The following is a 14,586-nucleotide window of genomic DNA, read 5'->3' as shown; positions in this document are numbered from 1 at the left end:
GCTCTGTTTTCTGACTGCAGCCCAGAGCTCTGAAGGCGATGATCAGAGAGGGGAGATGACTTGACATGGTTGTAGAAAGGCTGCGTCTTCTCTGCATCATAGCACTGTTCACACCAGGGCTTGTTTCTCTTCTGCTCTGGAAGAAATGAAAGTGAGGAACAGACAAAAGAAGGAGCTCACGTTTTACCACCATGGTGAGGTAGATCCATTATCCATGCATCCCCACCTGTAAGCAAATATTGTAATTCTGGAGACTTGATGACAATAGAGAGCAGGACACCTCAATTCCACCTCTTAGTCTGGCAAGCTGGTCCCTAGACTACATGCCTTCAAGTTTTGTGCCAGGAACGGGATCAGAATTTGACCAATATTATTTTGCAATTTAGAATCAAGTTGTTAAGTATGTCACCTACAAATCAAAGAAGAAATTCCCTGCAATGTTTATAGAAGCTAATTAGTTCCTTTAGTGTCTGTTGTTATTGCCATTTTACTTTGCTTCAGTCTTCAGGTTCTTCGGGAGTATAAATGAGAGCTCTGTTGTTTCAGTGTTTGATCAGCTTGCCATTCCTCTACAGGCTTAGGGAAGTAACAGTCAGATTTACTTTATGAACAAGACTGAAGAGTTCACCTTGCTTTGTAACTGGCATAGAAAGATTTCTTCTGGGCAAGAATTCATTAGCCAAAGCTATAGCTTCCATGGGAGCACTGTGCTTGCCTGCTGTGTTCTTGCACAGGGCAATGATTCTAGAAAGCAACCTGAGGAACAGGGGAGAGGAGAGATATAAGACCCTTAGCAAGTTTCTTGGACATGTTTTTGTTATTTGGCCATCTACTCTGCAGACTGAGAGACAGAGCAAGAGAGCAAGGGAACATTAAAGGAACAAGGACAAATAATGTTTTCTCACTGACTGTAATTGCACATGCTACACAACTGTCAGGAATTAACAGTATAATTTGTGCAAATGAAAAATTTCCTAGGAGTCCCACTAGTTGAAAAAGGATGGCAAAGTGTAAGAGCACTATTTTTGAGGTTTACCTACCAGAACACATCCATTTGTATAGGCATTAGCATTCAGCAGCACAAGTTATCCAGTATCCTAAAAGTCCATGTGTTTACATGATCCAAGGTTAATTTTCCAATATGCAAGGACCATAACGGTGCCATGAGTGGAAGACAGTCAGTGCTACTTATTTGCATGTGTTTGTGAAAAGAAACACATCACATGCATTTGTGATTTTGTCACATGAGCCTTTTCCCAATGTATGTGCCCTCAATTCCTCCAATTGACAGTGACGTTGGATCCCCTTTCTCTAAGCAACCACTGATTTTCCATGAACTTGTAGGAAGCTCATTGTCTCAGTCCTCTATAACTGTCAGATTTGGCTGGAATTTCCCTATGAGTGCAAAAGTTATTGGAACAAACCAATGGAGACATGTTTGGATAGTTGCTGCTCCTGCGCAGCCTTGGTTTTCTTAGAAACAAAAGATTGATAATATATGTTATAATAAATCTTGCTATAAATATGCTATATGAGCATGTTTCTTTTCTAATAGTTTATTTTAATTTTATGTAAAAATATGCCATGACTTGCTAACTTTTTTATAATGGCTTTCCATAATCACATTCAGTAATTTTTTGTAGTAAAACATATTCTGCTTTGTAAGCAAGTTTTGAAATCGGTGGCCTGGATAGCTGCTGATGGAGAAGCACATCAGATTCGTGTCCTGAAGGCCAGATTGCTGTATTGCCTGACCTTGATACAAAAGTATTTATGAGAGAGAAAAAAATTCCAGGTTGCTTCTGCATCTTTCCCTGTCTCCAACCAACTCCACAGCTTGTCGATTTGTACCACTTGATGAAGTATTCACCTACAGATTATACAGAATTTCTGAAATATTGTCAAAGCTTTTAATATAAGAAAAAGAGTGCCTTAACTTTCTCTGCAAATACTTCTTTTTTCCTTGATAGAAGCAGAAATGCACCATCAGCTGCATCCAATATTTTGACGGAACTGTCATACAAACATTTGTCACTGTGACACTTTCCTTACTTTTCTCACACTGAATAGAGTTAGTCTGAGGCACACTAGTAATGTGAATATTGCAGTGTGGGAGACTCTCGGGTTTGAAGCCAGTCTTGCTACCTTGCTGTGTGAGTGCTAGTTGTTAAAATTTGCTGTGGTTTCCTATTGTGTGCAAGAATACTAATTCCTTTAGCAGCATGTATGCGTTCAGTTTTCCTCTGTTCTAAAAGGAGACTGTAGTGATTAGAAATGTAAGAGTATAATCATCCTAGATATATTGGACAGCACTTAAGCAATCAAGAGCTAATGCAGTCTTGTAATAGTAGCTTTAGAGAAATATTTCAAACTTTATTCACTCAGATAGCATTCTCAAGAGCCAAAGCACAGCTTTTTTTCTTATTTCTGCACAACTGAGCATTAAATATTGCATTGAGACACAGCAAAATGGGTTTTGCTAGCCCTGTAATACTGCTTAAGGTTGTTTTGAAAACAGCAGATTTCCCATCAGTCACCCAAGGCATCCATTAATTGACCAATTAAAAAAATGTCTGTGAGTATCTTAATTCCATTAGATTATAGTTGTCTATGTTTTTCTAGGGTAAATTCATTTTTATAATTTTGTTTCTTTTCTTTTTTCCTTATAACTGACTTTTAACTGTTTTGATTATTTAAAACTTACATTTCTTCTAGATTTTCCTGTGTTACATATTTTAATTTTCCTCTTTTTCTTCTCTGATTGTTTTTTTTTAAAGCTCTTTTCCTTGTTCTTCTTTTTCCACTCTTCACATTCTAAATTTCCTATATATTTTTTTTGCTAAACCTGAAATCAGTGAGAACAGCCATCTTCAAAGGGGATGTACAGTGTCTGAATGGCATCCTCTTTCTCCCTTAATTATTTCTCAGTAGTTGGTCTTACTGTTTTTCTTTTCTGAAAAACATAATTTTTCATATGAACAATATAGTATGATCCATTCTGTCTTACTTTGCCTTGCCTGACACAAGAAAGTATTATTTATGTGGACAAGTAATTGCTAATTTTGTCTGAGGGGCTTGTCTGCTCTCTTTTTCTTCACCCATAACCTCTGACAATTTCTGAGAAGAAATTCAGCAGACATAAGCTCTACAATGCAAATTATTGTGATTTACATAATCCACAACTGCTGAAACATGGGGATAGTAAAATGCTCTGGAAACCCTAATGTAGAAATTGTTTATTAGTTAGCAAATAAATGGTAATCTCAGATTTTGCCAATGACACATATTTGTTGGGGAAGATCAGGGTTCTGAAGGCACTGCATTTTAGCAATACCTTGTTCTTTAACCCACGAAGCAAGAAACAACACTTGCTCCTTTGGTTGCAGTTCTAAAGCCAGGCATCCATCCAAAGGAGGGCAAAGAAGATGGTGAAGGGTCTAGAGGGAAAACCGTACAAGGAGCAGCTGAGGTCACTTGGCTTGTTCAGCCTGGAGAAGAGGAGACTGAGGGGAGACCTCATTGTCATCTACAGCTTCTTCATGAGGGGAAGCAGAGGGGCAGGCACTGATCTCTTCTCTGCGGTGACCAGTGAAAGGACCCGATAGAATGGCATGAAGCTGTGTCAGGGGAGGCTTAGATATTTCTAAGGTATATTTCCTAATATCTACCTTTCCTAGATATTAGGAAATGGTTCTTCACCCAGAGGATGGTTGGGCACTGGAACAGTCTCCCCAGGGAAGTGGTCACAGCACCAAGCCAGTCTTGAGTTCAAGAAGCACTTGGACAATGCTCTCAGGCACATGGTGTGACTCTTGGGGATGGTCCTGTGCAGGGCCAGGAGTTGGACTTGGATGATCCTTGTGGGTCCCTTCCAACTCAGGATATTCTGTGATCATAGAATCATAGAATCAACCAGGTTGGAAAAGACCTCTGAGATCATTAAGTCCAACCCTTGACCCAACACCGCTGTGGTTACTAGACTATGGAATATCCAGTCTCATCTTAAAAATCTCCAAAGATGGTGAATCCATCACCTCCCTGGGCAGCCCATTCCAATGTCTGATTACTCTCTCTGTAAAAAATTTCTTCCTAATATCCAACCTAAACTTCCCCTGGCAGAGTTTAAGACCGTGCCCTCTTGTCCTGCTTCTGGTTGCCTGGGAGAAGAGACCAACGCCCACCTGGCTACAACCTCCTTTCAGCTAGTTGTAGAGAGTGATGAGGTCTACCCTGAGCCTCCTCTTCTCCAGGCTAAACAATCCCAGCTCCCTCAGCCTCTCCTCATAGAACTTGTGTTTGAGTCCCTTCACCAGCCTCGTTGCTCTTCTCTGGACCTGCTCCAGCACTGATTCTATGATTCTGTGCTCCTTGACCAAGGGACAGGTAGCAGTGGCTGCTCACTCACTTTCTGCTAGGATGAGTTTTATTTCAGGGAAACTCCTTATGACCATGACACTGAGAAAAAGCAGGAGTAAATATTCAGTGTTTTCTTGTATTGGTATCAGTGACAGATGTCAAAGAAAATGTTGCAAAGGCTGGGGGCTTCCTTTCCCCCAGCACAGTTTGTGTACATGTACACATCTGAGCTGTCCATGCTGGCTTGTTTTAAAATAAACCAACTTCACCACACAGGCAGAAAGCAAGTGGAAGAACACTTCACCTTTAATATTTGGTATATGTTAGGTGAGTTTGGCTCCTAGTTTTGCTTTTTGCTGCAGAAACAGAGCACAAAAGTTGTAGTAAGAGATGTCAGGTTTGTGCTGGTGGATGTGGCAGTCTGAAGCTGGAGAAGATAAAAGAACTCTTCTATGTCCACCATTCAACAACCTTTGCATCCCGTCTCCTGCAAAGAACTGAGGCGTGTGTATGTGTGTCCCTGAATCTATGTCCCTGTCCATATTTCTACTGTGCAAACTAGTAGTCCAACATGTGGCTTCAGTGTCTTAAAAGAAGCCGCAAAGTCTCTAGAAGAAAAAAGAGATATTCTTAGCTAATCTTGCTCTTAGGGTAGTGTAATACCAGTAAGGGAAACACTGCTTTTCAGAGTCTGGGCTTGATCCTTACTTCTTCAATGGCTTTACAGAAGAACCCACCTAGTTCAGAGATATTTTTTTCCCTTATTCAATTTTCAAAGCAGAAGCGTGTTTCTTGAGTGTTGTTCTGATGTTTTGAAGTGAGCATTGAAAGGGTAGTAGAGCAGCTGTAGAGAAAGATTGGCCAAAGAGGGAAACTGGTATAGAAGGAACAGTTGGGAGTTTAAGACCTGTAATAAAATAAATAGAAACAAGTTCTGTTGTACACCGCTGTAACTTCTGTTTTTCTGAGATTTGTACCCAGTTGCTGCAATGGGGAATAACTTACACTGCCTCACTTCAAACACCTATCTAGTGTCAGAACAGCTAGTACTCCCAAAATCATGCCTCCTGTCCACAGCCTGGGTGAAACTGCTCTGTAAGCATCTGCATGACTTATTGCAGGAATGACTGTTCTGGATGCACTTGAAAAGCAGTGGGATGGGGCTGAGCTTGCAGATTAAGACATCTAAATGCAAATGTTTATGTTTAGATGTGTGCATGTGAACTAAGTGTCTGAATCAATGTCAAAGTTACTTTATTTAGGTGATGGAAATCTAAAGTGACTGAAGCCACTACCAGCTGGGATGCTTGTATGTCTGCACGGGATTGGTAGGATTTACAGGAGAATTGTGCTGTTTTGGTCTCGGCTGGCAACTGGAGATGAGCAGAGGTATCCAAAATACTCCCCTGGAGAACCTGTTTTGCAGTGACTTTCTTTACTTGTGATGCCACTTGAACTCACCTTCATGATTGAAATGGGCAGGCTGAGCTTGGGAACCACAGGGGCAAAGGCCTGGCTCTGGCTATCATCTCTGTTGTGGGGCAGAGAGTGTGACTAGCAGGTGAAGCTTTATTCAACAGTTAGATTTAAGACTCAGGTTATTACTGTACTTGTGAGCACCTCAGCTTTATAATCCTTAAGGGAAAGATTTTCTTGGTTTTTTTTTTCCCATTTGGTTTTCCATTCATTTATAAATAATTTGTCAAAACCAGAACGATTTGCTAAAACCAAAAAAAGCCAATGATTTGCCAAAGCCAAACCAGATTGACTCCCAAAACTGAGTAGATTTTAGGTTTTCTGCTCATCAGATTTTGATTCTCTGACTCTCTTCTGTGGTCCTGAGAGCTCATCCAGTCATAACACCACTAGCTCCAGTAGACTGTGGGCTCTAATATATCCTTTGCAACATAATTTTTCCTGAGCCCTTTCCCAAGCCACTTTTGACTCGACTCAACGGTTCTTACAATTTTGGGTGTTCTTTTAACCAATAGTTGTAGACCCTTTATGAACTCGCTCAGGTCTGGATGTGTGCATATGTCTGTACATGACATCTATGAGAGGTCAGACATCCTAGTTTAAAACTTGGCTTCACAAAGAACAAACTGTTTGGAGGATGGGAAAGCAGCAGTGAGATGCCTCACCTTTTCCCTCTAATGCGTTCCCTCTTTTACCAAACCCATAAGTCAAGTGCAAAAGGCATGAGGGGTCCTGGCACGTCTCCTGGTTGGAGTCTTACCCATAACAAGAGAGAACAGACAGGCAGGCAGGCATGCAGATTTTTTTCTCAGGCACAGCTGCAATATTCAAAAGGGACAAAGCTGGGATCACTCTTACTAAACTCACATGCTCACTTTCATGTGGGAAAGGTATTTATTGGTTCCTTATATCCATTCATCATTACTGTGTACTATTGCCAACTACAGGAGAAACATGAGTTTTGAAAAACAAAGTTAACACATATGCCCATCTTAGATTTTACTTTATTCTCGAGGTATCCAGATGGAAGCAACATGTTTGATATACTTAAAGCTACAAATTTGATTTCATCTTCAGGTTCATGATTTTGACACATGTAATTTAGCTTATAACAAGAGCCTCAGAGTAATGCACTTTGAGGTCACAGGGAAAAAGCCAGTCTTCAGCTACTTGTATTGAGCTGTATTTCAAATTCTCTGAAAGGAGTCAAAATAGAGAAGCCTTCCTCATTTTTAATGATGTATCAAATTATCATAGGATGAATTCTATTCAAAAGAGAAAAAACCCCAAACCTAAAAGACCTTGCTGTGGATCTTTGCAGGCTGATTTGTGCCGTTCAGTCATTGCACGACCAGGAAGTGTATTGGCTGAACAGATATTAGCAAATCATTTTTAATACTTCATTTCAGGTCTTTGGACATTAATTTTATCATAAATTTGGAAGCCTGATTTAATTGCGCTAATTATATTTTCCCTTGGGAATTGATGGGTTACTACCTACCATATTCTCACTGTGCATAATGAATCACACTGAGACTTTCTCTTATTTATATCTGCTAAAAGTCTAGGAAATTAGTTGTGATAGGCATTAAAGAAACATGTAAGAAATTACCCTAAACCATTTGCTACATGTTCTTTCTCCTCTCATAGATTTGTTCTCACATACGATGATAATGATTCCATTCTTCTGGAAATAATTTCAGAAACTCCGCTTTAGTTCTCTGTCTGTGGGGAATCCACTGAAAAGAGAGCATATTTCAGACATGCGAGACATCTACAGTTCCTCCTTACTCTATTAGCATCCATCCACATCTGTTCATTTTTGTATGTGGAAGTCATTATGGCCACCACACTTCCCAGTGCTTGTGATTTCATCAGATGCAATTGTGCACATGTTGGAGGCTTGATTTTGCTGGTACTGGAGTTTTCCATTGAATAGAATAAGGGATTAGGTGACATCCTGCCATAGAATAAAGTTCATCTGTCATGTTCAAGTGCCAGTCACCAGGGTATCTTGTCTTTTGTACAACTTTGGAAAATCATGCTTGCTCCTGGTCTCTGTATGACCTTTCCTAAACGGCATTCATTTCATTCCATAAAGCTTTTAATCAGTATTTGTGATTTATGTGGAAAGAAAAACAATCCGCTCCTAAAATGAAGTAACCATTAAAACACCGTGCTTTCTGTCATCTTAATTCCTCCTGTGAAATTTAAAAAAAAAAAACAAACCAAAAGCCTTGGTTTCTTGGGGTGAGAGAGGTTCACAAAGGCTTATTCTCCACCCCCATTTTCACATCCTCTCTTATAGTTTTGTTCTGAAATCTTTACCTTTCTCATTGGCTTTTGAAGTCATAGAAGTAGCTAAGTTAGGATCAAGTTCATCTCTGGTTCAGCCTTGATGCTGAACTGCTAGCTGGGGTCTCCTTCTGACCCCACTACATCTTTCCCCTGCTTTGCAGAAAAGTGAGGTCCCTTTCCCACCACTGTGGTGAAGAGGCTCCTTCCTGGGTGTTTGTGTGCCCTCTCCACACCAGGGGACACTGATACTGAGGAAAAGTCTGCACTACATTGCTTAGGCAGTTGGACATTCTGTAGACCCTCAGGAATTCAAGCAGGAGCTGAGTTGCCAAAGGGTTTCTTCTGCTGATTGGGGATACTGGGTAGGATGTTGCAAAGCACTGAGTCCAGTGATCTCCACTGAGAGTTGAGAAAGGGGGATCAGCATCTCATTATTTTCCTGACCTGATAAAAACAGAATTGTGAAAGCTGTTCATGCTCTAATTTGTCTGTATGGTTACTCCTTTTTATAGTGGTATTTTCTTAAATGTGATATCACCTAAAGGTGGACCCTTTCAGATATGACAATCGTTTCCCCTTAATTAATTTTGCTAGTTTGTTCATCTTTGTGGAACAGATCTTCACGAGGAGAAAGAAAGGCACATTTCCTTCAGGAGCGAGTTATGAACACATTAAATTGAAAAGCTGCGATGTTCTATCACATTAGCTTGGTGCCTACAACGCAGCAGTCATGCTTGATAAACGGTGACATTAAGAATAACATTAGAGATCACACACACAGGGTTGTGATGGCAACCAGGTTACCTATCTGCCCAGTGTTACACACATTGCTCTCCTCATTTATGCCTTCAGGAATGATGGACCTATAGGGAAAAAAGAATTGATATGTTTTTCAGTTTATTCTCACAGTTGAAAAAAAATATGTGGATTATAACTGGACTTTGCATTGAGCTGTAATCCTGTAACTTCAGTGCTATGAAGAAAATACATAATAAGGCTATATTAAATATAGAAGCATGTGACATATGGTAAAATTTATTACAGTAATTATTGTTTGTTTATGTATTTATATAGACTATATGTGTGGGTGTATAATGTTACATAAAGACATAGGAGTAGTTTTCCAGGGTGTCTGTCACTGTCATACCAAAGTGCTGACACTGCTCTGAGGAGGAGGGTGATTGCCAGTTTAAGACTCTTAAGTGGCAGCGAGGATTATTTTCTTCTGCTTTTGACCTACCTTTCCCCATTTCTGAATAGCTGGTGTTCAGTTCTTTCTTTAAGCCAGTTTTCTGGATAGGGCTTGCTTATTAAAAGTCACAGGCATTATTTTAAATCATGCCATTGTCAATCTCTTTAGTGGATCATACTTGCTATAGAGTCTTGAAGGTTTCTGATTTGAGCTGTAGCACAGACATCTTTGAATGATATCCTCGGATATCACTGCACATTTAACAGTAGCAGGGTTTTTTTCTAGAGCCCTTGGTGTAATTTTCATCTTTTCATTGGAACTGATAGTACCAGCACTATTCCCACACAGCCTGACGAGGTCACATTTAGGATAACACTGACCACTTCCATTATCCTACTGGTACCTTCTTTTGCTCTCTCTTCTATATATAGCTAAAATCAAATACTTATTTTAAAAGAATATATTTGTTCTGCTTTAAATCTAGCCTTGGTCTGTGATGCCCAGAAAAGCTTGAAGCCATTTAGGCAGCCTTTAGACTGGAGCTTGAGCCTGTGCAGTTGGTATGTATAGCCCCTTGGTTTCCCTCTTACCAGCTGTGCCTCTGCTGCAAGGTTATGGAGACGGGAGCTGCATTTGTGCTCCACATTTTTATGCAGCAGCTAAGACACAGATCTCTGGTTCATTACTCTGGCTCCTACAGTGCAAGCAAATTATAATAGTTTAAACACACTTTGGTTTATTTTTAGTCTGAAGGATAACAGTGTGGCTCTTGCAGAGACTGGAAAGCCGGGCAGAGAAATTCTGATGGTTTAACTTTTCTTCTTCAGGACCTTTGTGGAGAGTAAAGCAAAAAGAAGTAGTGGTTGAGAAACATGGGCTATAACTTGTGTAAAGACTCCTGTTAGACTCTGTGGAGAGGGTTTTGTACTGGGGCATCCCTGTCACGGGAGACGTGGAAGGGAATTTGGGCAGTATAAGCACATGCTTGCTCTGTATCTGTTTGATTGGTAAACAGCATTTAGCCACAGCCACTGTGCTAACCAGACAAAGCTGCCACTGGGGAGCAGGACCTGCCCCTGGGGAGGAACCCAGGGGCAGCACAGAGCTGTTTCAGGGCAGCCCAGGGAACAGCTCTGGCTTTTTCCCTTTAATTTCTGTTGGGGCTCAGAAGACTTAAGGACAAGGCAGTCCTCAGAATCCCTCATCTTACAATTTCTTTTCTGTCTCCTTTTTCTAATTTTTTTGCAGAGTTAAATGTAAGGGAATCCGACATAAGAGTGTGTGATGAATCATCCTGTAAATATGGAGGAGTGTGCAAGGAAGAGGGCGATGGTGTGAAATGTGCGTGTCAGTTCCAGGTAAGGGCCGCTCACCTTTTTGTTTTGCCATTTCTGACAAATCTTTGAGGCATATTGAAGTATTTGTAGAATGACTGCTTTAAACATTTCCCTCAGCAACAGGCTTATGAGTCTAACTGTAAGCTCCTTTTTCAGTGGCACTGACTGGGATGGCTTGTGGCTGTATTTCACCAGGGTGTGCTCAGGGAGCAAGTGGAGAGTGTAGCTTCCTTCATATTAGTTCCCCACGCAGTTTTGGTGAGTCAGCCAGTGGCAGAAACCAAGGTGGGAACGAATAGAGAGCCATCACCTGCCAGGCACCCATGGCCCCGCAACCAACATGAGCAGAGGTGGGGAGTGCCAGGTGTCACTCGCTCCCTGCCTCCCACCTTGACTCATCCTGCCCCAAGACCTGAGGTGGTAAGGGAGGTGGCTTGGAGCAGGGCACCCCACAGTTGTCACACACATCAGATGAAGCTTTATAAGTTAAATGCCGTATTATGACGAATTGTTTCTCTAATACCCAGTATTTGGAGTATTCTTCTGTATTCTGCTGGTGGCTAAATGTGGCACATAAGACCCTGAAAGATCTAAAGGCATTTAGAAAATCAAATAATAACAAGATCACCAGTGATCATAAAATTTATGAATTAGAACAGTGAGTTAGTCCCACTCAATGAAAAAGAAGTATTGAACTTTGATAAAAATGTCTTCTGAACTTTTAAAAAGTAATAAATAAAAGTTCTATTTGCTTTGTCAGTTTCTTAGCCTTTAGTTTACGGTTTTTATAACTATCATGGCAGTCCTTCCTTCCTTCCGTCCTTCCTTACTGTCCCCAACTTTTTTTTAGGGAAGAAACAACAAAGCAATTCTTTCGCTTTACACTTTATAGCCAGGACAAATGTATCAAATATTATGTATGAGACTTAAAGTAAAACTGGAAGAGCTGGCACTGTTATCAGCTAACCCTGGCATGGACCGTCTTTCAGTGTTTTAAAAATAATTGTGTGTTCTGTTTCCAATAAATAATAAATCAAGGAGAACCAGAATAGCAACAATGTGTATGTGATCTTGTGCTGTTTTGGGGTTCCAGTGTTTCAGAGCTGGCTTTTGATGTGGTGCTGTTCACCTGTGCTGGGGGCATTGTTCCATAAGAACAATGGGATCCAACTGTCCTTTAAAGAAAGAAAAAATTCTTAGGAGAATAGGTTTTCTCATCAGCCTTCACTCTGCCTAACTTATTTACAAAAAATACTAAAATCAAAGCTCAGCAGTGATTAAGAAAAAAAAAAAAGGAAAAGAAATGCAACCCTAGGCTAAGCAAAGGTTTAATTTATTTTCTGTAGGCAGTAAATCTTGTGGCTTCCTAATATCCAGGTCATGAAGATTTAAAAAAAGAACTAGCCAGTGTGATAAGCTGATACTATGTCTTGAAAAGCCCATTTTCAAAACCAGTATTGTTTTTAAGCTACTTGCAAGTTTTCTTGTACTTCTTGAAAAAATTATCCCATACTCTAAGGAAAGAAGTCTAAGGATGAGGAGAAGGTATTCTGTTTTTCAGACACGGCAGTTTGAAATCTTCGTGTAACTCTCAACCTTAATTATTTGTCTTACAATTATTAGCAGCACCTCCCAAATCTTCGTTCGCGAAGCCTCGCCATGATTAGCAGCACCAAAATATCCCAGGCAGCAAACATTCAGCCCAAACTGTTAGGTTCTTCACACGCAAGACTATCTGAGAGGTAGCTGTTTTTTTCCTGACCTTGCAAGGTTTTGAAAAGGAAATAGATTCATTGGTGTACAGTTGTTCAGCTGAAGAGTCACTGAAAGGAAGAGGTGGGAATGTCAGCCTGTTCTTCCTGAAGAAGAACTTCCTGCATTTCCTATTCCTCACAGCTGGAATATCACATCCACTGCATGTGGATAAATGTGCCACTGGTCTGATACAGCAAGGCATTACTTATGCTCTTAAAACTGCAGTTTTTAGAAAAATGCAATTGTATAATTATGTTGGTCGGGAGTCTGGGTTCTGGTCAGGTGAGGGTGTTCTGATGGAGGGGAAATGCCACCAGATGTGAGGTCGCAGCCCTGGTTGCCCAACAGAGGTGCGTCTTGGGGAGCAGAAGGGCACAGCTATGCACAGCCGTCCCTGAACTAGAGCCAGGGCTGGAACAAACTTCCCTCAGATTGAGGAAAATGCATGCAGGTTTTGGTTGCTTTCCAGGCATTACCACTCCTTCCTCTTTATCTGCCAGCGTTCCTGGCCTTGCAGCATTTCTGAACTGTTTAGTCTTCTGAAACTTCAAGAAGTCATATTTTTAACTCCTAGGAACCCGTTTGGTAATGACTGGCCGGCAAATTTCAGTGTTGTCGTTGAAACAGCTATAATGTCGTGGCAGCAAGAGCTCTGCAGGCTGCAACCTCTCTGAAAATATTGTAGGCTTTCTCATTTTTGCCAAGTCAGAAAGCAAGATACTGTTATCTTCCCCCACTGTAAATAAAGGGGAATTATCACGTGTTCACCAAACTTCTGGGAAGGTCTTTTGCCATATTTTGGATGAGTTTTACAAAACCTGAAAGAAAAACTGATCAACACCTAGTGAGTGTGTTATGAACTGGTGGGGGAGGTGAGGTGAGAGAGACATGGGATTCTTTTTCAATCTCAGTAAGAAAGACTTGACAACAAACAGTTTTATAACATCACCACTTTGATAAGACAGAATAGGAAAAGGAATATAAATAGTGAGGAAACCTTACAACCCATGCAGATGCTGTGACCTGAGCAATCTCACAGCATTGGGTGGAGCCTGGATGGATTTTCCCATGGCCCATTGTACAAAGCACATCCTGTCCATGAAAAGATTCTCTCCCTTTTGATCATTTGAGGTATTAGAGGATTTCCTCACAAGAAAAGAACTCTAATCTAAAGGACATTTGCATGAGAACTCTTGGCCGTATAGTACCAAATTGCTACAGATTTACCAAATTGTAAAAAGGAATCACTTTGTCTTTCATTTTCTATCCTCAGGACAGAAACCTGTAACTTCAAAACATCATGCAGCTACTTTAAGATTGAACAGAGAATTGTATTGGATAGTATTGTCTCCCTTGGGAGTCACCTGTTAACTGTTCCCTAGAAATGACTGTTCAGTATGAGATGTTACAAGCTCTGTGGTTGGATATCTGAGAGCTACTCACTATGGGAAAGTATTACAAAACTGTTAGAAATAACTTTCAGAGCTGGCAGCATGATTTATTTCTGTCCATACCTGCTTAGTTCATTCTCAGTTGGTCATCTATGGCAGGATGACAAAGGATTGGAGGGTAATACCCTTCAAAATTATGTTTTAAAAATTGAATATTTTGACCTTTGTGTGCGTCAAAGCACAAAGGAACTGTTGTGGGGGAGACTCTCATTTGGAATTTGGAGGAGAAACTCTTGTCCTTTTGGGGCAGTATAGCTTAAGAAATGTTGCTATTTCTGCATGCACTTTGACTGGTTGAACTATACCAGTTTACTCATAAATGGTAACCATATATGGTTAAGAAACGTGGTGGATACTCTGTGTATTTGATCAGTGCTTTTTTTTGGTTTTGGTTGGATTCTTTTTGCGTTGGGGTTTTGAAGATGCAAAGCGTGTCTGACATCACAGTTACCACTGCACGCCCAAACAATGTCTCCTTTTCCACACAGTGGAGCAGAGTTCAGATCTCCGGTTCAGCAGGAAACTATGCAGCAGTCTCAGATGTTAGGCAGATTGGTGGTCCCAGCATTTTAATGCACAGTATACGTACAAGGGGTTTCTAATACATCTTTCTTAGAATGAAAGAAAATGGCAAAATACAGGCAGCTTCTGCAAAAGCTATTCGGAATGATAATTTTTCCTTTCTACCTTACTTTTTATTAAATGTATAAAATACTACTAA

At 40.5% G+C, this 14,586-nt stretch overlaps 1 protein-coding gene across 1 annotated transcript in view; it reads left to right on the top strand.

The window, feature by feature from the left end:
• TMEFF1 (transmembrane protein with EGF like and two follistatin like domains 1) overlaps positions 1–14,586 on the top strand; it is a 117,802-nt gene that overhangs the window by 58,138 nt on the left and 45,078 nt on the right. The window contains exon 2 of the mRNA XM_017813164.1: positions 10,571–10,680. Coding sequence (XP_017668653.1) covers positions 10,571–10,680 — 110 coding nt within the window. The remainder of the gene's footprint in view (positions 1–10,570; positions 10,681–14,586) is intronic.

The sequence above is a fragment of the Lepidothrix coronata genome, unplaced genomic scaffold (genome assembly GCF_001604755.1).
Source record: "Lepidothrix coronata isolate B3197 unplaced genomic scaffold, Lepidothrix_coronata-1.0 Scaffold40, whole genome shotgun sequence".
NCBI lineage: Eukaryota > Metazoa > Chordata > Aves > Passeriformes > Pipridae > Lepidothrix > Lepidothrix coronata.
The sequence above is the reverse complement of the archived record's forward strand: the minus strand, read 5'-3'. Positions and strand labels throughout refer to the sequence as shown.